Source organism: Myotis yumanensis, unplaced genomic scaffold, assembly GCF_028538775.1.
Source record: "Myotis yumanensis isolate MYYU_CA2020_CCGP unplaced genomic scaffold, mMyoYum1.0.hap1 SCAF_3, whole genome shotgun sequence".
Classification (NCBI taxonomy): domain Eukaryota; kingdom Metazoa; phylum Chordata; class Mammalia; order Chiroptera; family Vespertilionidae; genus Myotis; species Myotis yumanensis.
Genome location: NW_027223754.1, coordinates 40,898,989 through 40,923,619, shown reverse-complemented (window position 1 = coordinate 40,923,619; position 24,631 = coordinate 40,898,989). Strand labels below are relative to the sequence as shown.

General features: G+C 45.1%; 1 protein-coding gene across 4 annotated transcripts in view; it reads left to right on the top strand.

Moving 5' to 3' along the window:
* Window positions 1-24,631, top strand: part of FARP1 (FERM, ARH/RhoGEF and pleckstrin domain protein 1) — a 271,468-nt gene that overhangs the window by 207,756 nt on the left and 39,081 nt on the right. Inside the window, exons 9-16 of one of the 4 annotated variants that reach the window (XM_070408693.1) lie at window positions 227-322; window positions 1,804-1,967; window positions 2,704-2,772; window positions 5,099-5,174; window positions 6,554-6,695; window positions 19,938-20,125; window positions 22,122-22,211; window positions 23,268-23,401. In XM_070408693.1, coding sequence (XP_070264794.1) covers window positions 227-322; window positions 1,804-1,967; window positions 2,704-2,772; window positions 5,099-5,174; window positions 6,554-6,695; window positions 19,938-20,125; window positions 22,122-22,211; window positions 23,268-23,401 — 959 coding nt within the window. Of the gene's footprint in view, window positions 1-226; window positions 323-1,803; window positions 1,968-2,703; window positions 2,773-5,098; window positions 5,175-6,553; window positions 6,804-19,937; window positions 20,126-22,121; window positions 22,212-23,267; window positions 23,402-24,631 lie in introns of all 4 variants that reach the window. The other 3 variants (XM_070408692.1, XM_070408691.1, XM_070408694.1) reach the window with 3 other exon arrangements.

Sequence of the window (24,631 nt, the reverse complement as noted above, 5' to 3'; positions counted from 1 at the left end):
GGAGGCAGACTTAGTTGGAATGCCAACTCATGTAATTAGTGAGGAATCATGATCCAGGAACCGGCATCACCCCACTGCTGCACTTCTGTGACTTCTCCAGCGAAATGCTTTCTTCCCGAGCCATCCAGCATCAGCCCCCCTGGGAGTCTCCCATTACCAACGCAACCAACTCTCGTGTTGCTTATTATGCGTTTCCTGGCTCACTGGCTGATACCTTTCTTCTTAGGGCTTCACGAAGATCAATGCCTTCAACTGGGCAAAGGTGCGGAAGCTGAGCTTCAAGAGGAAGCGCTTTCTCATCAAGCTCCGCCCAGATGCGAATGTAAGTGGCTCCCGGGAAAGAGGGGGAGACCCTCTGACCTGTGAGCCCGTGGGATTGGGATGGAGGGGACCAAGTGAGGGCACAGGCTGAAACTGGCCGACAGCCACTCGGGTGTCTGAGTGTCTATACAGAGATGCATTCAAATACTGGCTAATGCCACAGCTGTCTCTCTCAGGAGACAGAAGGTAAAGGAGAGCTGGCACAGATGTGGAGAGGGTCCCTACCTGTGCAGACACCAGCAGCCCCTCCTGACAACCTGAGGTCTGCCGTGGCTGTGTCTCCAGCCTCTGGCCCACCCGAGACGCTGTCAGCATTCTGCCGTATCCCCGGGCCATCGCTGCCCACACAGCAGCAGTCCCCATCTCTTGGGGCCCTGCTGTTGTCCCAAACCTCAGACAGTGTGTTCTCATGGGCTAACCAGGTCCACGTGCCACAGACCCTGCCGATGCCGCTTACACTGGGACCGAGTCAGAGAGGGAGAAAGAGCGCCTTCATCTGCCGGAAATGGCGCTGGAGGAGATGGATAATATACCTCTGATGTCCCCAGCTGGTCCTCGGAGTGCTTTTTCCCATGGAAAAAAGATTATAAATGGATGGTGAGGCCTATAGTTCAGCTACAGTATGGATTAAATAGGCCTTTATGGCCTGACCTCGGAAGCGGACACCCATTTATAAGTTGTTTTCCATGGGAAAATGCATTTTGAGTTCCATAAGGCGGATTACCCATGAAAAATGACAGCACAACTCGTTTGTAAGTTGGGACTGCACTGCCCAGAACTGTGAGATTCCCCCCACATAGTTGGAACTGCTGGGAACGTTAGGGACTGTGGTAACTTTTGTTTATATAATATGGCCACTTAAATAGGGAGCATTCCGCCTGGGAATAGAAAATTGCCATATCCCCTTTCCAGAATCAAAGGACATGCATTTTTTCAGCCTTGAGCGATACGTCTGTGCTCCAGAAAAAAACTGTTCATTTCCTCTATGGTCCCTGGGGCACCTGGAGGCTTGAGCCATATGCTTTTGAGTAGAGAAGAGACTTAAGACCAATGTTGAAAGTTGGCATGAGTCATGAGGGGGAAAACAAACAAAAAAAATTGTGTTTCAGTTATTTTATGAAGGCAAAACAGGAATGTCAGTACTTGGATTTTTTTTTTTTTTTTTAGAAGGAAATGTAAGCCAAGTACACACAATTTATTTATGAATTTTGTCAAAAGAAATGTTACGATTTTTGCTGAGTACCCCTGGTTTCTGTTAGTTTCTCTAAGGAATTCTGTGGGGAAGAAAATGGTTAAATGATAACTATATTTTATCATTAGGAGCAGCTATATTTTACTAAATATGTGATTTTATGGTCATGCTATAGTAAAATATACAGCTGAAATTTTACTGGGCTCATTTGTTTTCTGCCCCTTCTCTCATTTTTCAACCCAGTGTCTGTGGGTCATGGAAAAATCCGAAGTGGTATTTTCTCTTTTCAGAGCTCGTACCAGGACACCTTGGAGTTCCTCATGGCCAGCCGGGATTTTTGCAAGTCCTTCTGGAAAATCTGTGTGGAGCATCATGCGTTTTTTAGACTTTTTGAAGAGCCCAAACCAAAGCCAAAGCCTGTTCTGTTTAGTCGAGGGTCATCATTTCGGTTCAGGTAAGGATTCGGCTTCAGACCTCTCCGCTGGTCATGCGAACATTTCCCCCCAAGACTTTCCTTGTGCTGTTGCCTATCGCAGCCGCTGTGCCATTCAGCGAGGAGACAAGGTCAAAGTCAAAGTCCCCGAGAGCCAGTGGGGGGTTTGCTCGGTCATCCCAGCAGGCCCCGTGGCAGACCCTTGCTGTGTTCTCTTTGAACGTCAGGCGCGAGGCAGTCTACCTGGCCACAGCAAACTCTGAATGGGACTCTAATTCAGAAAGTTTTTCCTTTCTCTGTAGAAGCAAGTGCCTTGTTAACGTTTGATGCAGCTTCATAGAATGCTGCCTAGACTTGCTCATCATCGGGTCACTTTTTCACTCTTTCTTTCAACACTTCCAAAGCCCACTGCATGTCAAGTGCTCTTCTAGCCATTGGGGATATATGGAGAACAACATTACCCCTGTCTTTACAAAGCATGAAGACGCAGGATGCTCGCCTAATAACCAGACATAGAATCAAGTGGTTTAGTTCATTGAACCTTTTTTTATTATTATTATTTAAAGGGAAATATCCAGAGGCAGAATAGACACAAAGACACGGTTTTCCTTAGTCTGCTTTCACTGCTGTGTAGCTGAGAAAGCCCATGGGTCTCTCCGTTATGGGAGGAGGGGAGTAAGGTGGTGGAGTGGTGTGCTATGTGCTTAAATGAGAATGCCTTGCTGTCTTCCCTCTCCGCTCCTGGTCTTCATTTCAGCGGTCGGACTCAGAAGCAGGTTCTTGACTATGTTAAAGAAGGAGGACATAAGAAAGTGCAGTTTGAAAGGTAAGAGGAACTTCCGTGCTCCTTCGATACCAGAGGAGTCAAGTCCTTCTCTCCGGGTAACAATGCAATGGCTGCTAGATGTCTCTGCACCCGGGCGAGGTGAGTTACAGTCGCCTCGGCCAGGGTCGTGGTAGGCAGACTCCTGGGAGGGCCCAGGATGCTTCCTCCAGGGGAAGAAGAGGCGAAGAGAACAGACTGAGAGGACCAGTGAGGAAGAAGAGGGAGAAGCCTGCAGAGGGTAGGGAGAGGAGAGGACATTATGGTGGGGATACTTACTCATTGGTGAGTCCTTAAATATTTGGAGGGTTGAATTCAAAGTATTTTTATGAACTTTTTCACTAAATCAAGTTTGGAGGAGAAGAAACAGGATTTATTATTGCTGTTGTTAGCCCGTGTTTATTGCTCTTATGCTGTCCCGGGCCATGTTCCAAGTTCTTTATATATATTAACTCGTAGTCTTCATACCCATGCTGTGAGGTCCATGCTGTCTTAGTCCCTTTTTAGAGGTGGAGACACTACAGCTCAAAGAGGTTGAGTGACTAGCCCCGGTCTCTGAGCTGGTCAGCAGCCCCTGGTCAGCTGGCCCCGGAGCCCCGGAGCTGCTCTGCCTCCCAGGGAGGGAGAGCAGAGAACCCAGAGGGACTAAGACTCAAGGGTCAAGGTGTGAGTGATGGTGCTCCCAGGAATGTTCAGTACATGCTTTTTCCTTTTTAATACATTTAAAAATTACAATAAAGTCCATAGAATACGGCAAACACCCATATCCTTACTACTTAGAATTAACATTTTAACATTCCTGTTTCTGGAGTTCTTTGTCTTTCACCTGTAGCTGTTGTTACAGGTGTGCCCTTCTTACCAACAACCTTCTTATTTCCCTCTCCCCTCCCCAGAGGCAATACCTGGCTAATTCATGTTACTTCTGTTACACATCTGCGTGCATCCAAAAAGAATACATAGAATAGCTCTGGGATGTGTTTTTTTTGTTTGTTTGTTTTTTGTTTTTTGTATAAGTGGTATCACACTGTGCATAATTCTGCATCTTTTAAACACTTCCCTGATTTGAGATCTCTTTACGTGTTTTCTGGTTTTGAGGGTATTGCCTTTTATTTACTTAATTCCCTGTTGGTAAACATTCAGGTTGTTTGGTGTTTTGCTTTTGCTGAAGCAAACCTGCTGTGATCATCTTTGTGTATTTTTCCTGATGCAGGTCTGGGCCGTTTCTCCCTCCTCGGACCCAGAAATGTAATGTTGAGTGGGTTACTTGCATGCTCACCTTGAAGGAACAAGCCCCATACTTTTCTTGGACAATCTGCCATTCATCTTTTCAGGGTCATAGAAGAAGTGGTCCAGTTCATTCTCTGATTCAGAATTAATTTGCATTATTTTGAAGGAAAGCTGGATGCACATTGGAATTTCATGTTTCTGTGTTTCTATAGTTTCACACATTTGAGTACCTGAAAGTTCCTAATGCTTGTTCACGGGGGAGGAAGGGATGGGCGGACAAAGGAAGGGAACAGGTGAGGAGAGGTGTCAGTGGCATTAGAGCCAATTCCCTCTACTGTGGAGTCTGTAATTCACTCTCAGGGCCGGTCTTCTCCTCTGAACATAACACTGTGGAAGGCTTAGCTGATGACTGGTCATTGTCTCTGTTAGAGAACTGATCTAGGAAATCATTACCCCAAAAGCAGGAATCGATTTTGTGTTGTTAGACCATAGCTCGCCATTCAGAGCATATGTGCACCCTCCCCCACTTCTCCCTCCCAGTGACTTTTCCCATAACTACAGTTAGAGCCCCATTGCTGGGCCCCCAACCGGCTGTACCCCTCAAACGGGAGCAGGGGATTGCTGAGAACTTTCTCAAGGTTTAAGTAATCTCGGGAACCTACAAGAGTTAATGCGAGCCCTGGCTGGTTTGGCTCAGTGGATAGAGTGTCGGTCTGTGGACTGAAGGGTCCCAGGTTTGATTCCAGTCAAGGGCACATGCCCGGGTTGCGGGCTCGATCCCCAGTAGGGGGTGTGCGGGAGGCAGCCGATCAATGATTCTCATCATTGATGTTTCAATCTCTCTCTCCTTCTCCCTTTCTCTCTGAAATCAATAAAAAAGTATTTTTAAAATTAAAAAAAAATAAAAGAGTTAATGGGAAAGGAGACTGGGCCTGCTTCCAGGGGGGCATTTACACCAACTGCTTTGGGTGCCTTCATTTTTGAGGAAGTGCCTAATGCTGTTATTTTTCATTAAGAAAACACACACACACACACACACACACATACACACAAAACACACACAACTCGCCTAATTTGAGCTGTTTTATGTGTTTTCTCCAAGGAAACACAGCAAGATTCACTCCATCCGAAGCCTTGCTATGCAGCCCACGGAGCCGAATTCGGAAGTGCCAAAACAAGTCAGTACTGGTGGCAGACTGTTAGAGCTCCGCGTTCACAGACTTCCCCCGCCGGGGTCTGTTTCGTAGCATGCTTTCGAGCCCCTCATCCTTCACCTGTGGGGGTGACTCCTAGAGGAGAGTCCGGCTGTGTGCCCTGACTGTGGGGACACAGGCTCCGTGCACTGTACCCCCAGGCGGGGCTCTGTGGCTGGAGCGTGCCTTTTCAGCTGACTCCCCACCTCCCACCCCTGCTCTCGCCATGAGACGCTCTGTTGGCCTGAACCAAGCAGGGTGGAGGCTTCCACGGGAGTCAGGAGAGCAGAGCCCACCCTCCAGCCGGCGGGTACGCTTGTGTGCAGGGATGGGGACCTGATTTGCAACCGATGGGTGTAGGTCCCCTTTGGTGCCAAGGCCAGAACCTTTGGCTGGCACTGGACCGGGCGGTGAGATCCCAGGGCTCGTGTTACAGGGCAGTGACCACAGTTGGCAGCAGGAGACCTTATCGCTCTTGCTCTGAGGGCGGTGAGAGCTCGTTTTCCCTGGAGCTGCTCTCTGGATGGATTTTCAGGGTTTTCTCTACAGGAGAATAAGAACTTTGTTGGGAAAGAACAAGAAGGAGATTTCATTGTGTGATCTAAAGAGAGCCCTCCACCTGCTCATTCTAGTCTTAGAAGTACAAACAAAGACGCTTTTTGTCATTTGTCTGAAATCCGTGTCAGCTCCCTCCTGGGGTCCACGAAGGGTTTCCTTCCTGTCCCGGATCTCACTTCTCGAGACACCCCTATGGCCTGGGGGGCTCCTTTCTCCACGGGGAATTTGGGACTGGGGGGTCCCAGAAAGCAGAGACACTGCCCACCTTGTGCTGCTGGGGACCCCGCATTGTCAGCTCCCACACCCTGAAAGAACTTTCTGGATACTGACAAAGGCACTCAGGTGTGCCCGCTGCTTGTCAGACCTCTGTTCTAACACCTGGAGGCGGCCTTCATTTGGCAGTACTTTCGGGCTGCTCAAAGCTTATGAAGATACAGTGGGGCCTTGACTTACGAGAGTCCCGACTAACGAGTTTTTCGAGATACAAGCCGTATCTCGGCTGATTTTTTGCTTTGAGTTGCGAGCTAAAATTCGGGTTACGAGCCAGCTCAGATACCCCACCGCTAGTTGGCGCAGCGAACGTCACAGTGAACGCCACATCAGCCCAGCATCACGTGTCTCACTCGTTCACTTTAAGATTTGACATACGAGTAATTTGAGTTACGAGCTCCGTCACGGAACGAATTAAACTCGTAAGTCAAGGCCCCACTGTACAATTAGCGAGACTGAATCTCTCTTTCTCCCCAGCTCTGCTGTAACCATCTGCCTCTTCTCTTCGATCCCCTCACTCCTATCCTCCCCGCCAGGCTCAGCAGAGGGCCAGCCTCACTCCTGGTGAAGGTGCTGAATCCCCAGGAGGCCAGAGCTGCCAGCAAGCAAAGGAGCGGAAAGTTTCCACTGAGGAGTGCAGGCCGCGCCAGAGCCCCGTGCTGCAGAAGAGCCCAGCGGGTAACAAGCGGGCCGATGGGGCCGTGAAGGCAGCGGCGGAGGAAGAGGAGGAGGTCGCTAAGGATAGGACCCAGCAGAGTAAACCTCAGCCCCCGCAGCCAAGCACAGGTCCAGCATCCAGGGCTGCTAGAGGCAGCAGCACTTCTATTCCTTTCATTGACTGCAGTGATGTAGATAGCGAATACGATCTGCTCAGGGAGCAAACGTCCCAGTCACGGTCCCAAACAAATGACAATTATGAGGGTGATTTGACCAGTGGTGTTTATCTGCTCTCCGGGGATGAGAGGCGTGTAGAAGCTAGGGGCAGGGCTTCCCCTCACTCGGTGAAGTCCTCCCGGCCCCCTTCCAGAGAGTTCCTGGATGACGATTCAGCAGACATCACCTTTGATGTGAGTGGGAGCCCCAGACTCCCAAGACATAGCTCCCTGATAGATGAGATGTTCAGGGGCTCCAGCAGCCGCAGTCCCCTGGCCACACCATTGTCTCCCAGCAGCAGAAGTTCAAGTCCAAATCTGAGTTGGGACAGGACTGGGTCTCAAGGCTATGTTTCCGAAAACGGGCATGACCCCGGAGAAGGAAGGATGGGAGCAGATGCTCTCGCGAGCCGGGGTCCTCGTTATGAAAGCTGTTCCCCCGTCTCCCAGAGGCCATACTTACGCAACCTTCCCAGTAGATACAACAAGTCAGAGACAGACCCACTCATCCTGAGCCAGGTGGCATCTGTCCCAGAGGCCCTGGATAGGCTGGATGGCCCTGGGAAGGGAGAGCCGGCCAGCCTGGCTGGTTCGGAAGGTCGAATGCTGGCTAATGGGACACCTCTCCTGGGTCCCACCTCCCAGGTCCCCGGGGTGCAGCCCGGGTGTGCCAGTGGCATGGCGGACCACCTGGCACCCTTGCAGATGACGGAGGGCTCCACCAGCAGTGGGACTGAATCCAGCGATTCAGACTCGGAAATGGTGAGCTCTTGGAGCCAGCCCCTGGTGTTCGGTAACGCCGCGGTGCTGAGCTCCCCTTCCGTTCTGAGAAGTCAGAAGTCGGTGGGTGGCCTGCATTTGAGCGAGGAGCAAGAGGAGGATGAGTGAAGAGACCAGAAGGCACATGTTTTAAGTGTCGGGAACCTGGAGTCAGGAGGCCAGGGTTTCAATGCAAACCATCTGTTCTAGTGACGCGTTAATTCGTGATCAACATTTGTTAGAGGAAGTTTTGGACAGGCACGTGTTTGGATAGGGCACGCCTGACTTCTGAAATCTTTCAGAAAGACAAAGCTTCCCACAGTGGCTTGGTTTCCCAAATAGGTGAACAAGATAAATAGCAGGTCATAATGACAAGTAAGCAGGAGCTTATCAGTCTTTCTGGTTGACGGCTAGAAAGAAATACTCCATTAGGAATCTGATCACACATATGGTGTGTGGTATTTATGTGGACATTTTCTGTATATGTTTAATTTTGTGTGCAGATCATCCTTCTATTTTCGGAGTGTCACAGAGATCCAGAAAGGTGTTGGTTTTACTTTCCCCCCTTTCTTTAAAAGGAGGGCTGCTTTTTGGTGCCTCCCCAAGTCAGGAATTGACAAAATTCAAGGCCAAATGTAAGTCGATTGTTAGTTGAGATTAAGTGTCGGTGAAATCTTAGTCAAGAGTAATGAATATTTTAATCGGAAGAATTTGGAGTTATTTGTTCTTTCTAAACTTCATATAAAATGATATAAAGGTTGTCAAATCCTCATGAACTATAATTTACATGGGGTTGTTGTTTTGATTTGGATTTGCGTTGGTGGGCCAAATAGTTATGTTTTAAGGAGCTAGAACTCTGGCTGTGAGAATCTCTTGGTGAAACATAGGAATGCTTTGAGTGACGATGCAGGAGAAAGCAAAGCCTTGCGATAGGCACTTGTTGCCAGGAGGTGAGCAGACGGAATGCCTGCCTTTGCCTTGTGCACAACACAGAGAAGGAGCATTTTCCAGTGTCACTGTCCTTGGTTTTATGCCGCTGGTTTTTACGCACGTTCTAAACTATTCACTCTTATGACTAGTGAGTGTCTTTTCTTGGGAAGTGACTCCTGATGTTTCTCTGTGAGAAGTCTGATTTCTTTTTAAATCTTGCCCCCCTATGCCAGTGCCTTTCGCTAGCATACCTGCATTTTAGATAGGAGGGCCTGGTTTTAACTTGCATTATTTCTCGGCCTTAGCTGCATATTTTAAAATTAGTGATGCCTGGGCCCTGACCCTAGACATTTTTATTTAATTGGTCTGGAGGCCACTTGGGCCCCCAGATGGTTCTACTAGGTACCCAAGGGTCACTTCTCAGCCAGACACAGTTGCCTTCTAGAATCTAGTTTAAAAGATTAGCTGAATTTTGGGCTTGCTTGCAGAGTAAGAAAAGTATCACAAATGAAATTTTTTTTTAATGCCTGTTCTTTAGTACTTTTCCGTCTTTGGTATTTTTCTATAAAGATAAATTGTAGAATCAAATTTTTAGGTCCTAAGTAACTACAGAATTATTGAAAAGAGTTTTGGAATGGTAAGTCCCTGATGTGCCACCATGCCAGTGGCCTTGCTAAACTCATTACGTGACCCTCACAGGGAAGAGGCTGAGCCTGTTTGGGAAACTGAGTAGAATTTGGCAGCAGCATATCACCAGTAGGATTGCCTGACTTTGTGGTTCACAGTGATGATCTGTCACCTGAATGTCAAGAAGTTGGTTTTAAGGATTCTGAGAACTTAATTCATTTGTATACAAACTTTTGTTTTAACCTCCTAATCATTTGATTCAGTGCATGATTGATGAATCAAATTGATTATTGGATCATTTGGAAGATGTTCATTGAAGTAGTCTTTTTATGTCTTGCTTTAGATTTATATACCTAACAGAGTCACAGAATTTTAAAACTGGAAGGGGCCTTTGAGATCACCTAGGGCAAGCCTTCATTTTCTGGATGAGAAACCTTGTTCTGACCAGGTTAGGAGACTTCACCTGGTCATCCAGCTAGTGAGGGACAAAGCTGGAACCCTGTCTCTAGACTTCAGCTTTTTACTTTATGTGACCGCTTCATGCAGTAGGACCTTTGAGAGTCAATATTTTAATTTTTGAGAATCTTGTATGGATTAATAATTAAAATCATATAGAGAGCAGGAATCATGTAGACTTAGGCAATTATAGTTCATACTAGGTAGGACTACTGCTTTTTATATCATGGGATTTTTGCAGTTATGACATGTTTTTTGCATATTCTGTTTTAGACTTAGGAAAAGATGTCAGTTTACTATATAAAAATCTAATCAAATGTGAGTTACACAGGGTCACATTTGTAATCCTGTGGTTTATTTGTGAATGTGATTTGTTCAAATGAGTTTTCTCTTTACCTCTAATTACACAGCAGTCTGATAATGAAATGTGAATGAGTAATAAATATTAACTTACCCAACCTATGATGTGAATCACCCAATGTAAACCTCCAAAGCAAAACAGGCTCCAATAATTTGTTTTGCTTTTTCCTAAAGAAGTGAGTTTAAAAGCAGCTGATCAGCGGTGGAGTACTCAGTTTTATGTTGAATAGATTGTCCACTTTCAGGGCTGTTTGTAGAGTTTTCCTTGTGTTGGTTTGGTACCAGCCAAGCCACTCAATTTCGGCCTCTTGGCCAGTATTTATGAAAGCAACAATCCTGGTGTGATTAATGGTGCTTAAAAGGGAGGGAGTGTAGTTTGTTCAAAAGCCACATACCCTGAAGTGCTGGGGATATTCACTAATCGCCTCTGGAGGAGCTGGGCCTGCACGAATTGATTCCAACGTCGGTGGGAGAGTAAACGTAGTCATTCTTTGAGCCTGGTAGAGCCAGTTTGTAGAGGTGACGTGGCCTCTCCCTGTGCGTAGATCGAGGAAAGCCAGCTGCCTCCATCATCTCACCTTCCATGCCCTGACCTTTTGCGCAACTCTTTCCCTGGCCTCTGGAATATCACTGTGTGGCTTAAGGAGGTGTGCACAGGCATAAAGTTGAAGTAAGAGGGGGAAAAATCAGAGAGGGGCTTGAGTGTGAAGAATAGACAACAGATTAGAAGCCTGTGAATTCTTTCAGATTTCCAGAGGGTTTTCCAAGAGAACATATAGTGAAGAGGTCTCCTGAGTCAGCAGGGGACCCAGGTCTTCGCATAAGGGCTACTCTATGAAATGATATCATTAAGGCCTTGGATGGGAGACAAACCATTGGTGGAAACAGAAATCCCCAAGCCACTCAGGCCTACTCCAGGGTAACTGAGCTCAGCACTGCTTTTAATCAACTTTTTCCCATTTAACATGTTATTCCATAGTTCAACACAGATTGGGTTTGGTGCAGGTGTAGCCATTAGTGAGTAATTGGGCTGCCGATAGGCCCGCCCTTAAATTAAGAAAGTTGGGGCCCCCTTCATCATTAGGCTTATCTAACCGAAATATATTCGGTTAGATTGTATTTCAAAATATCTAAATTGTAGACCCTTTTGTGGATGGTTTTGTTGCTGCTTGTTCAGGGCAAAATAAAAATGCAAGAAATCATCTTAGCATGGAGAAATGCATTTAATGAGTTCCAGAATTTAAAATGAGTTGCTCCAGCTCCTTTTAACAGTCATCTGTATTCCATTGCCGATATTTTATTAGACAGGCATTTAATTAAAGGAAGTCTGTGGGCCAGATTCTTCCCCACATATGTGATTCATATTTGGGAATTTCTCACAGATTTATCTCACCAAATTGTGCCATGTGGCCTGCACTTAAAATGTGAATAATTCCAATTTTATTCTCAAGAACTTCTTTGAAGATTCAAGCCACACAACGCTAAAAATAGCCAGGCCTGCAAAACTAAAATACAGCACGAGGCTCATGAAATTTCCACCCAGTGTACAAAACCCAAGCTGTCCTCAACTGAGTCAGAAACTCAACTTGCATTATTAGCCTTGGATTCATTTTGATTGTGTTGCCAAGCAGTTTCTGAAAGAAGAAAAAGATTAAAATATTAAACTGTCCTTTTAACTTGTATTTAAAACGTTGGGAATGTACATATCTATAGCATCAGTGTTCACATGCTTTTAATCAACTTTTTCCCATTTAACATGTTATTCCATAGTTCAACACAGATTGGGTTTGGTGCAGGTGTAGCCATTAGTGAGTAATTGGGCTGCCGATAGGCCCGCCCTTAAATTAAGAAAGTTGGGGCCCCCTTCATCATTAGGCTTATTTTAAGTCGATTTGCTTCTGTCTCGATCACCCTTCTCTGCCTAGGCCCTTACTCTTGTTGGCCAGGATTTACGAGATCTCAGAGTTGCCTTCCCAGGAAAGGCTCTTTTTTCCTAGATCTTCTCTGTTGTGTATAAACATCCCTCTTCTGACAGTGCTGAGCTCAGTTACCCTAAGGCTAGCCTGCCTCTAGTTGAGTCTCTTTTAATTTCTGCAAATTTTACAAATCACACTGAAAAAGAGTCCTTCTGTGCAACAGAGCAAGCCTCCTTGAACCTGAAAGAGGTGGACATTATAAAATAATCCATTGCAGGTAGCTCTCTGATGAGGTTGACATTCAGCCACGTTAGCCAAATCCATAAGAGCCAATGGCAGGAAAGGTACTGGTGAGTCGACTTTCTACAGCAGAAAGTGATTAAGGAACTTGACTCCGGCGACATTAAAGAATTTACTGGTGCTGCGTTTTCCTTGTTAGTTTAATCCCATCTGTTTCTGTTTAGTTGAGTGAAACTTAATACAGGAAAACAGGGTCTCTAGTGTGCATGTGTGCATACCTCTAACACTGGTTGCTGGTATTTAAAACATAGCCGTGACTTTTAGATCAAAATAAGCATGCCACTTAATAGAGCAATGTTCTTTTTATTAGAAAAAATAATAGTGAAAGCAAAAAAATAAATATATGCATGATGATTTGGCCTAGTGTTGTAGGCATCAAAGCTCAAAAGTGGCCTGGTCGCCACCTGTTTGGATGCACACTAGAAAAGACTACTTAGTGTTTTCTTGGGTTGTAACCCAGAGATTTTCAAATATTTCCCTGTGAAGAAAAGTTGCATATGCTGATTTGTATGCCCTGTAAATACTGGGGAGGAAGTGGGTAGAGTCTTAAAAAAAAAAAAAGTTCTTCATGAAATAGCATTTAGCTGCTAAAATCATAGAAGAAACTTATAGCACGAGTAACATTTTTTTTTCTTTTCTAGTGAGAGCAAGTAGACACCCTGGTGGAAGCTAGGGAAGAATGAGGAAATCTTTCTCTGAAAGCTTTACAGATTGAATAGCTTCTGATTTGTTCAGGTCATCTCTCTGTGAATTGACTGATGCAGATCCGCAGCTTAGCCTAGAAACTGCCTTCAGCATCTTCTTGGCCACTGGCATTTGGTTTTAACTTGCAGTGGAAGGTAGCTCACTTGTGTCTTCTTGTGGGTTCCAGATCAGAACTCTGATATGTCTTGGGGTGGCTTTATATTAGAAAGCAGAGAGGGTTAAAAATCAACTGTGGACATGGGATAGCTGCAAGGCTGATACTGTTCGTGCAATCATGGAAATTGTACTGGAAGATACTTGAGCTTGCTCCTGGGACATGCAGAGTAGAAAACACTGCGAAATGCAGCACAAACCAAGGGCACTAAGGAAGGAAGGAAAAGTGTGTGTGTGTGTGTGTGTGTGTGTTTAGTAAAAAACATGAATTGGAGGTGGAGGTGATACTTGGTATGTGGACACCATGCTCCTGCTTTATTATAAAGTTGGGCTCTCAACCAGGACACAGTAGAAGGGTCATCTTGGAGCCTGCGATGGTGTGGAGATAGGCCTGTCATTACTCATGGACGGGCTTTCTGGCTCATGAAACTGGGCTAACAGCTGCTTTTTCCTGGGCCTCAAAGTTCCTTTGTAAGAATTAAGTCATTTGTCAACTCTGCCTGCAGTGGAATCTAGAAAGACCAAAGATGATAGGTTTTCCTTAGTCAAGAACACGCGTCTGCTGCTCTCTGTACACGCCCCTAAATGACCGACGGATTCCATCCCTTATGCTCACCCCTTTCTGCCTGGAAAGTTGCCACGAAAATCTAACTAACCAAATCTCACAAGCTTGGGCTATATGATTAATCCAACTCCCTTCTGTCCTCTCTGTGTGTATATTTAATACTAAAGATGAAATATTTTATTAAAATTTTCTAATACACCAAATTAATTTTAAAATAGAAAAGGCTGGGGACTTCATTCTCATTTTTGTCATTTGTTTAATAAATTTGAGACATTTTTCTGTTGTACCATTGTATGCACTGTTTTGTCAGCATGTACCTATCTAAGAGAGGAAGCTTTTTTTCGACATTCTGTCTTTATCTTCAAAGCATGGTATGCCTTCTGTTCCCTGCATTATTGGAGCACTGTCTGATGTCTTTTTGTTTTTTGTTTTGTTTTTCCACTGCTGAATACCAATTTGTACTTGGAATACCTGTTTCCTCTAGTGATCCTGTTCACTCAACAGCAAGCTTTAGCACTGACTCAGGCTGGTGGTCATGCGGGTACCATCTTTCACGAAGGGTAGGGGAGCGGAAGGTGAAGAGACTTCACTTTCCTCATTTCACCTGCTGATGAGCCTGAACGTTGTGCTGTGAGTGCACAGGGGTGGGGAGCCTTTGGAAGTGAGCAGAATCACTGTGGACGGGGGAGAGGGCCCAAGGAAACAGAGAGCATCTGTGACCGTAGCCTGCATATAGGGGAGCTCAGACAGCTAACCAAAGATTGGCTTCGTACTTTGAATGGGAACCTCTGTTCAAATGGGAATAGAAAAGTTGACATAGTTCATGTCTATAACAGAACTTAGTTGTGTGTTTGCATGGGGTGGGGGGCGGGGGGGAAGGGGAGGTAGGTGGGAATGTAGAGAAGACCTCACTGAGCTCAGCCCCAATTGGCTTCTCAATGGCCAATAAGCTGTTTTCAGTTCTGAAATGTACCCCAAATGTAGGCTCTCACAGATACTGTCTGGTTTCGTCTTCTCCCCGGGGCCTAAGGGTGCACTATCTCGATAAAGCATGGATCTACACTCCCGGGGAGGTTGCTGGCCTCTCAGTAACAGTGCGCTTGGTGGTTCTTTAAGCATGGAAGGCCAAACTCATGTAACAGTGTATGCATGATATTAATATTTCTTGTTAATCTAAACTGAAGAGGCTTTTACTTGTCCTAACAGGTATCTTGCTGTAAACACTGTCAATTGTAACTGTTCTTTTCCCACTGATGCCTGAAGCTTTGTCCTGAGTGCAAGATGGTATTTTTCATTGGTACGAAGCACCATGTTCCCCAATCCGAACACTGCCACCCCCATGTTCCAACCAAGGAGAATTCTCCTTTATCTCTTCCCCATAAGTAAGAACAAGCTATCACACTCACTATCATGTTTCCATTGGTAGCATTGCTCTCTTTATTTTTCTGCCAGTTGCACCACTGTTGCTTTTCTGAATTGCTTGATGAATGGCGAAGGTGATGTTTAGCTGCTTGTAAAACTTTCTTAAAGGCACTTGGTCTGAAAAGCATGTATACATTACCCTCAGCCGCCTCCTAAGTTATCGGGAAGAGGACACCACCACTGTGATTGGTAATCCTATACCCTGGTTTTCCTTATGGAACCTTATCATGTCAATAAAACTTAGTCATGTTTTTGCACATATTCCATTGGGGTGGGATCCAGCTTAGTTATCAGCCTAGAGTGAATCCTGCCCATTCTAGAGACTACCCACTATTCAACACAATACTGACCTTTCTTTGATAACTGGCTTTCAAATGGAGACAGTCTCCAGAGAGAGTTCATTGTCTTTTCTTTGGGAGGGAGATTATAGATTTAAAAAGAGCCTTTAAAAAAAAATAGATGAAAACCTCCACCTGTAATGTATTTCCTGTATGTGCCTTTGGAGCATATTCTGGGTATATAGAGAGAAAACCTCATATATTTTGGGACCAAGTAACAGGAAACAAATCATGAGAGGTGAGTGGCATCTAGAAGCTTGCCAAATAAAGGTATTTATTTGAGGGAATATTGAAGAATCAGCTTAGAGACTTTTAAAATCATTACACTTTTTAAATATTTCAAAAGAGGACTTGAGAAAGCAATCGGTATTCATATTTTCTTCAATATTCTCATTCTCAAATATTTAAATATTGTTTAACAAATCTATGGATTACTATTTTTAAAATTATTGTCAGGTTTTCTAGTGTCCTCCCTTAACAGGAAAAATCACACTTATCCCATTTAAAAAATGGAGAATACCAATTTATTGGCCAGTTTAACACACTGCATAGATCTCATTAAGAACTAGAAAACGCTCTCTTCCCAGACATGTGTGAGTTTGTTCTGAAGCCTTGAATACAGTTGGAGGCGGTGGACGGTCCTAGGCAGCTTGTGCCTGATCCCGCCGTGGGAATCCAGGCGGGCCTCGGCTTGCTGATCGGAAACTGTTCCCACTGTTTATGCACCGCTGATGAAGGGCTGGTCCGGAGAGGCTGCAGTCCTGGGTGATGCTGCAGCGTCAGCTTCCCCAAGCAGACAGGAGAGAGGAATGATGAATGTGTTTTACTTTAAAAAGATGGAGAGGCAAAGCCAGTTTCTGGGCTGGGTGATAAATGGAAATCCTTAAGTGCAGCAGTGCTAATTTGAAGTTCTCATTGTTTGTGCCATGAGAATGTGTGCATTTAGAAGGATTTTAAAGTATTTACCAGAAATGCTTCCCTGGAGAGCAATATTTATGAAGGCATTTCTAGTTCCTGGGGTGACGTACACTCTTGATACAGATGAATGGCAAGGAGGAGGACATGAGGCAGGGGCAGGAGAACCAGGGCGGGGGGGGGGGGGGCAGAATAAATCATTATCGAAGAAGTGAAGGATTTGAGAGCTATTAACTGAAAATATAACTTTAAAAAAATGCCAGGCAATTTTTAGAAATAGGAAGAATAGTTTGTAAAAAGAAACAGAAGCTTCCAGACTTTCAGGATGTAACTGACCTTTTCCTGTTCTCTTCAAACTTCTTTTCACCTATTGCCTTAATACCCAGGTGCTTTCTGGAAAGGTCCCCCACATTATTGACCCAGAGGCCCTTGCTGAAAGAAATTCCTTTGTTGTCAATTTGTCACAGAGGGAAAAAAGACAATACCCAGGCGTGAATAAGTTCACAGCGTAGCAGTGAACTGTCAGTCACAATTTCTCTTTGCCCAGGGCTGTGTCTTCAAAGCGGGAGGCCGGCTGCATGATTGCAACAGGCTGTGTAAGTCTCACGGACTCATTTTGTCTAACCACACAACTGTGTGTGTTTGCTTGTTTTGGAAAATGGGCTACTTCAGTGAAAACTGCTTACATGTAGGTCTAAGAGCTGTCACCTGAGCGGGTGACTTTAAGACTCCGCTCTCCCCTCTTGACTGCAGACGGGCCCAGTGTGAGCACCGGTTGGCACCGTGTTTATTACACGTTGGTGCCAAGTCAAAAGAGAATTTCAGTGACTCATTAAGCTGCCAAATTCTACTGAATACCCTAGTCATCCTACTTCATTGGTTGCTGAATGGTAAATGAGTTACATGGTTTTGTTTGGACCATGTCACCTATCCATTTCCAAAGCCTCGAGTAGATTCTTCTCCAAGGATGCAGCTCAGATGAGCAAAGTCGCACTTGAGAGTTGTAGGCCTTTCCCTGCATTAGCATTGCCGATAGATTCCTAGAACAGGCTTTGTACTCACTGATTTATTGGTCTAACAGTTTACACTCATCACCCTGCCTTTCTTAGGCCCCAACAAACCAGTTGGAGTAGCTGCTCCAGAAGTGGGGATGGGCCACTCTAATTTGGTCAGCGGTTACACGTATCTTGGGGCTATATGAGTGAATGAAGCAGGCTTTCCCCCAACAACCTGGGCCCGACCCAGGGCTGTCCCCTACCCAACCCAGGAACACGGGTTGTTGTGACATTTATGTTCAGTGTTGTTTTCTGAGCCCTGTCTCTGAGGTGGTCCGGTGGGAATTCTCCTAGGCGGCTGTCTTTGAAATGGGCCCTGCCTTCTTGGCAGGGTGGCGTCTCTCCTGGAACCCTAGTCTGTTCGCTCCTGCTTCCAGCTGCTCAGTCTGCTGAATAGCACCGTCCCAGGGGGATGCACAAGGGCAACAGCTTTTGACCTTCGGAGAGTGGAAGTGCTTGTACTTGAGCGTGATCACCCTTATTTTCTCCCTCACAGTGTGGCACTGGGTCTTTTATCTGCTGCTGGATGCTGTCCAGGGCCTAATTGGTACTGTTTCCCCACCCCTCTCCCCCTCCTCTTCAAGCTAGCCTTCTAACTGCTTTTTCTTCTTGGCTCCAACTCTTTCAATGACAAGGGGAATGCTTTCTCTGTTCCACGCCCCTGCAAATGCAAAGCCCAGCACGCTCTCACTTATCACTGCCTCACCTGATCTCACGCACGGCGTGAGAGCTGAAGGTAAGCCCCCGGATTCTACCAGATGGCTGGTGGACATAAACGCGTGACCCGCAAACAGCAACTCACAAATGCATGAACTGTTTTGATCTCCAAACAGACTGCCAGAATTTCTCTTTTCTAATTCCTATTTGTAGTGATAACATTTTAATTTTTGTGATTTAAAAAAAAAAAGAATAGTGTAGTACCGTGAAACAATTGCAGTTCTCATTGTTGTCACTATTTCTATTTCACGAGTTCCCGTTCTTTCTCAATCATTGTATTCAGTTGTGCACTGGTGTCAATAAAATTGGCATTTGTGAAGCAATTTCTGGCCTTTTTTCTCTGGGTTTCCCTGGGTCTGGTGGTGTGTGGGGTGACTGGGTCTTTGTCTAACACCAGGACTTCATTTCAATAATTGCATAATAAAATGCAAGGATTAAACGCAGGGGTTTTTCAATGTGAACTTCCTGATTCTGCCTTTTCCTCACATTTTCTAATCTTGTTCTTCAGAGAGCAGTGTGCTGACCAGTAGCCAGTGGGCAGGATGCATGCTTTCCTTGTTTTTCTGGCTGTGGTGGCTTCTCACCCATGTGTTGGTGACACAGCTAGCTGATCAACCCGGGACTGGGTGGGGGCTGCTGGTGGTTTCTCCATGGTTCGCTCAGACTGGGATCAAGTTCACTACCCTGTTTCATTCCAGGCTGTCCTATCTAATAACTTCAAAATGGATATGACAATCCAGAAGGAGAGGATAGATGTTAAAAAACAAAAACAAAAAACGGGGGGTCGGGGGGGTTATGCACTTCACCTTTTTCTTCAAGATCCTTGATAGTGTGAGGAGTAGCAATGAACTGAAACTACATATTGGAAAATGGAGAAATCATTTACATTGTCTTTCCTCATAATGGTAACAGGCAAGACTGCTGGCTGCTTTAACGTTGTTTGCCCTAATACTAGTTCTAGCAAATCCACATTAGGTAAGAACACTTAGGTGAGAGGTATGTGTGAAACATCCTGTTTAGCTTCCATGGTTTGAGGGATTGATCATTGCAAGATTCTGTTGGCAAAGAGTTTCATGTACACCTCATCTCCTGTGGCTGACTCACAATGGATAATTACACATTTCTGTACTCTTTACTAGGGCATCCTTTTCAGAGGAGTAATTCATTACCTGCCACTTTTTGACTCATAAAAGGGTCTTGGGATAATGTAATGACCTCCAGCTTTGCATTTTTAAATGACCACCTTTGCGTGTAAATGTGATGCTAGTGTTTCTGTCCCAAACAGTGAGAGAGACATGGAGTGACATCACCAGGTATACCGAGCTTGTTTCTGTTCTCTGTCGACTGGGGAGGTAGCTGCTTGACCTTTCTGTAGTGGTGGCCCGTTGTTACGAGATGTAGTCTGTCCTCGCTGCTCCAGTCGTCTCGTCTCCTATTAGTCTAGCTCTATCACCTAGTCATTTCCCACGTCTCCTTGTCATGTAGACGCTGTCTTTCTTGAGTAATTCTTAGAAGCTAAGGCAGTAGTTAGGAGATGATTCTATGTGGGGATACACTATGTTTTTAAACTATTGTAATTCTCTAAGCAGAGTTCTCTACCTTATCATTAATTATATAACTGAGGCTCCATTGAATTACTCATACGATGCTATCTCTGTTAAGGCAGCTGCCGCTTAGAAAAAAAAAAAAGTAGAAAGTAATGAAGCCCATGAAGTGTACCATTGAGTAGTCAAGGTTCTAAAAATTTGAAAAGGTGAGATTATAAGTAGAAATCAGGTCCCAGAGGAATTACTTTTTTTTTTTTTTTTAATACTTCTCATCCCCAAACAGGCTCCCTGACTGGTAGCCCTCACCTTTCAGAGCTGTCCATCAACTCGCAGGGAGGAGCTGTGCCCGCCAACGTGATCTTGTCACCCAACCTGAGCCCCGACACCAAGCAGGCCTCTCCCTTGGTCAGCCCGCTGCTGAACGACCAGCCATGCCCACGGACCGACGACGAGGAGGAGGGCCGGAGAAAGGTGGGGGATGCGTGCACGCAAGCATGTTACTCTTTTTTGAAATTGTAGTGATATACATAAAGTACAGCTGGCCATTTTGCCATTTTTAAGGGTAGAGTTCAATGACATTAAGTACATTTTTTAATGTGTTTATTTTGTTAATCCTTACCCGAGATATTATTCTATTGATCACCTAACTGAGGCTCTATTGAATTACTCATATTTTTATGCTATCTCAATTAAGGCAAGCTGCCACTTAGAAAAAAAGAGGAGAAAATAATGAAGCACATTAAGTTTGCGCGTTAAGTTTTTAGAGAGAGTGGAAGGGAGAGATGGAGAGAAACATCGATGTGAGAGAGACACATCGTTTGGTTGCCTTCTGCTCATGCCCTGACCAGGGCCAGAGCCTGCAACCTCGCTTTGCCAGAATTGAACCTGGGAACCTCTAGTCTGCAGGCCAATGTTCCATCCACTGAGCCAAACCGGCTAGGGTGACATTAAGTAACATTTGCATTGTTGTACAACCATCATCACTGCTTATTTCCAGAACTTTGTCATCATAACTTTGTACTGTAACTCTGTACCCATTGAACAATAATTCTCCACCCCCAGCTCCCAGAAACCACCATTCTACTTTCTGCCTCTGGATTTCACTACTCTAGGAACCTCATATACTAAGTGGAATCCTAAAGTTCTTATCCCTTTGTGGTTGGTTAATTTCACTCAGCAGACTATCCTGAGGTTCATCCATGTTGTAGCACGTGTTGCGATTTTCTCCACTTTTAAGGTTAATTAATATTCCAGTGCATGGATGTGCCTCACTTTGTGTGTCCGTTCATGTGTGGATGGATAGTTGAGTGGTTTCCTTCTTTTGGCAACTGCAGACAATGCTGCTGGGAACATGGTGAGCAAGTATCTGTTCAGGTCTCTGCCTTTGTGTTTTCTTGCATATCCTGGGTGGGCGCCTGTGGGAAGCAAGCAAGGTGGCTAACACCAAGGGATTTCTTTTTACTTATTGTTTAAAGAGAAAGCAGACTCTGGCCGAATTGGTTAGAGTGTCATCCCAATACGCCAAGGTTGTGGGTTCGATCCCCGGTCAGGGCACATCAAGAACCAATCAATGAATGCATAAATAAGAACAACAACAACAAATCCCTCTCTCTCCATCTCTCTCTCTCTGTCTCTCTAGTCAATTTTTTAAAAAATATATTTTATTGAATTTTTACAGAGAAGAAGGGAGAGGGATAGAGAGTTAGAAACATCGATGAGAGAGAAACATCGATCAGCTGCCTCCTGCACAGCCCCCAGTAGGGATGTGCCCGCAACCAAGGTCCATGCCCTTGACCGGAATCGAACCTGGGACTCTTGAGTCCGCAGGCCGACGCTCTATCCACTGAGCCAAACCGGTTCGGCTCTAGTCAATTTTTAAAAATAAATAAAGTAAAAGCAATGACGGGCCTGCTCTAGAGTGGTGTCGCCTGCCCGCCTAACCGACGGATTCCAGAGAACTGAATCACACTGGTGTCACCAGCTGCTTGCACCCTGTCCCTTTGTCTCAGCCACCCTTTGCAGGCCCACAAACAACGAGGCTTCTATTTCCTGAACACCAACCTCACTGGCCACGGCACCCAGGACAAAGCCATTGTGGTTTCTGTTTCATTTATTTCCTTGAAGATTGCATCGCTCTGCCATTTTACTAATTAATTAGCTTTTCAGTGCCCAAATTTGAACGAATAGTCCTCCTTGGTGGCTAACATACTCATTCGAGGTCTTTCACTGAGGGTAATATTTGCATGGGAGAATATATTCCTAGACTGTTTTCTCATCATGGAAATCCATTCTCTTACTCTCCGTAGTTCCTCTCACACAAAAAAAGAATACATGATTTTATTTAGACTTGATTCTAGCTAACAAAAGATGGCAAGTTAGCCATGTTCCACTTTCTTATAATCAAGATATTCTTAGAGACTTATACTAAAAAATGATTATGTCTCTTTTCTTTTTATGGACTTGGCAGAGATTCCCAACTGACAAAGCGTACTTCATCGCTAAGGAAGTGTCCACCACCGAGCGAACGTATCTGAAGGATCTTGAAGTCATCACTTCGGTATGTGTAGCATTTCCCCTAAAGCATCAGCTTACATCATTTATCTCAATGAATACTCAGCTTTCGGAGAGAAGCTGGATCTAATTAAATGTTGGATTGTCTGACCAGGAGTTTGGTCCTAGATTATAGAAATAAGACAGTAATATATTTAATTTGGAATGTGCTCTATAAAAAGTTTTATAGTTGGGATTTTTTTAAAGTGTGGAGGCAGGATGTGTCTAAAGTGGAGAAAATGAAAACTAAACATTTTGCTGTCTGCATGCATCGATGCAGAACATTGTGCGTATGTTGCCCGTTGTCAAATGCAGCTATTTATTCATTTTGCTTGAAGGAGACCTCACAGGGAATTGAAGCCTCGTTTTATCTTTCATAATAAATTGAGCCGTGTCAGCAAAATCTGCCAGAAGTCTGTCTTTTATTATTTTAATCAGTTCTGTCCAGCCTTGGAAACAAATGTAAAGCCTTGCAGATGTCTTTCTGACCCCTGAGTGCGGGGAAAGAACTGGCCTTTCGGAGGTCAGCGGAATCATTGGGTATGTGCGCCTCCTGGGCGTCCTGCATGGTAACTGGCCCTGGGCAGGTGCTCAGGAAACACGCTGGGACCCAGCCCTGATGGCTGACAGTGTGAAGGCAGCGGCTTTATCTCTCTGGTTCAGCCACCTAAGTGCTCAGCATTTTTACAAAGGAGCGGAGATGGAAGTTCCTGAAGGACTGAACCAGGGGGTGGTCAGTGCTATGAAGCAGGATTGCCCAGCGAGCTGGCTAGATGGAGGTTTTGACTTGAGGAGCTGCCCATTTCAGAGATCTGTCCTGGCTTTGGCAGTTTTTTGGTAACCAGTCACAGGAAGCAGGAATAAAGAGATGGGTGCTTCTCGTCCCGTCTGATGAAAGGGGACAAGCAGTGAGGCCTGGCAGCGCCTGGTGCCCCCGAGATGCTGCAAACCCAGTGGGAAAGGCCCTGTGCTCCGGGCGCAGGTGGCTGCAGCATCACTTCCGAATTGCAGACACGCATCATGCATCTCTACACCTCTAAGTGTGGCCTCCTTCTCTTCCCAGTGGTTCCAGAGCACAGTGAGCAAGGAGGACTCCATGCCCGAAACACTGAAAAGTCTCATATTCCCCAACTTTGAACCTTTGCACAAATTTCATACAAATTTTCTCAAGGAAATCGAGCAACGACTAGCCCTATGGTGAGTACAGTTATGTTTAACAATTATATTTCCCCTCCCACACACACACACACCCACCCACCCCTTTCCTCTTGCTCTTCCCATTGTTACTTCTATGTTGTTCCTTTTAAGCAGCAGTCATGAGAAAAGGTCAGAGCAAGAAACTGGCTTAAGACAAGCCAACCTTAAAACGGTGTCCAGTTAGGTTCCACATGTATTTAGATCTCATCCTGAATCTTTTCCCCTTGATTTACAATTCTTCAAAATGCATGTTTTTGCATGATAATTAAATGAATGTCACGAAGTAAAGGTAGTAGTTACGTCTGGGAGGAACTTTTAGGGGTGTTGGTAATACTTCATTGGTGCTTGCTTTATAGTTACTTGTTAAGTGTCTGTATATCTCATGATGCAGTTTTCAGTATTATATTTCACAGTGTTTAAAAGTGCTTTGAAAGATACAGAGTCCTATGCAACACACACACACACACACACACACACACACACACACACCTTGAATCCTATTTCTAGCAGTTTATCTTAAGGATGCATTTTAATATGTGAAGTGGCATGATAAAGAGCTTTATGGCAGGATTAAAAGATTAGAAATGGCCCTGGCCGGCGTGCTCAGTTGGTTGGGCATCATCCCATGCACCGAAGGGTTGCAGGTTTGATTCCCAGTCAGGGCACATGTCCAAGCGGCGAGCTCGATGCCCGGGCTGTGGGCTCGGTCCCCAGAGGGGTGTGCAGAAGGCAGTCAAGCGACGTTTCCTTCTCACGTTGATGTTTCTCTCTCCCTCTCCCTCTCTGTCTAAAAATCAATAAAAATATTTTTTAAAAGATTAGAAATGACCTAAATGTCCATGAATAGTAGATTTGTTATAAATAATGTTGTCTGTTTATGAAACCAAGTAAACATTAATCTGGGAGGAGAGTGTGGAGCGGAAAAGCAGGAAAGACTGTGTGCTACATAATGCAAAACCTGAGACACCCTTACCTCAAGTAGAACGTTTTTGAGAAAAATTCTTCTGGGGTTTGTTAACAAGTTATATGTAGATACAGAGGGAGTTAACTGTCTACTAAACACACATTTAAAAAATGCCAGGAGAAAAATAGCAAAAGGCTTCCACTGTGTTTTTGGCAGAAATGGAACCCACTATATACTGCATCCTTACCGCAGGTGAAAATTTGGTTGAAAGTGGTCTCCAGGACATTAGACCAGGGGTCCTCAAACTTTATAAACACGGGGCCAGT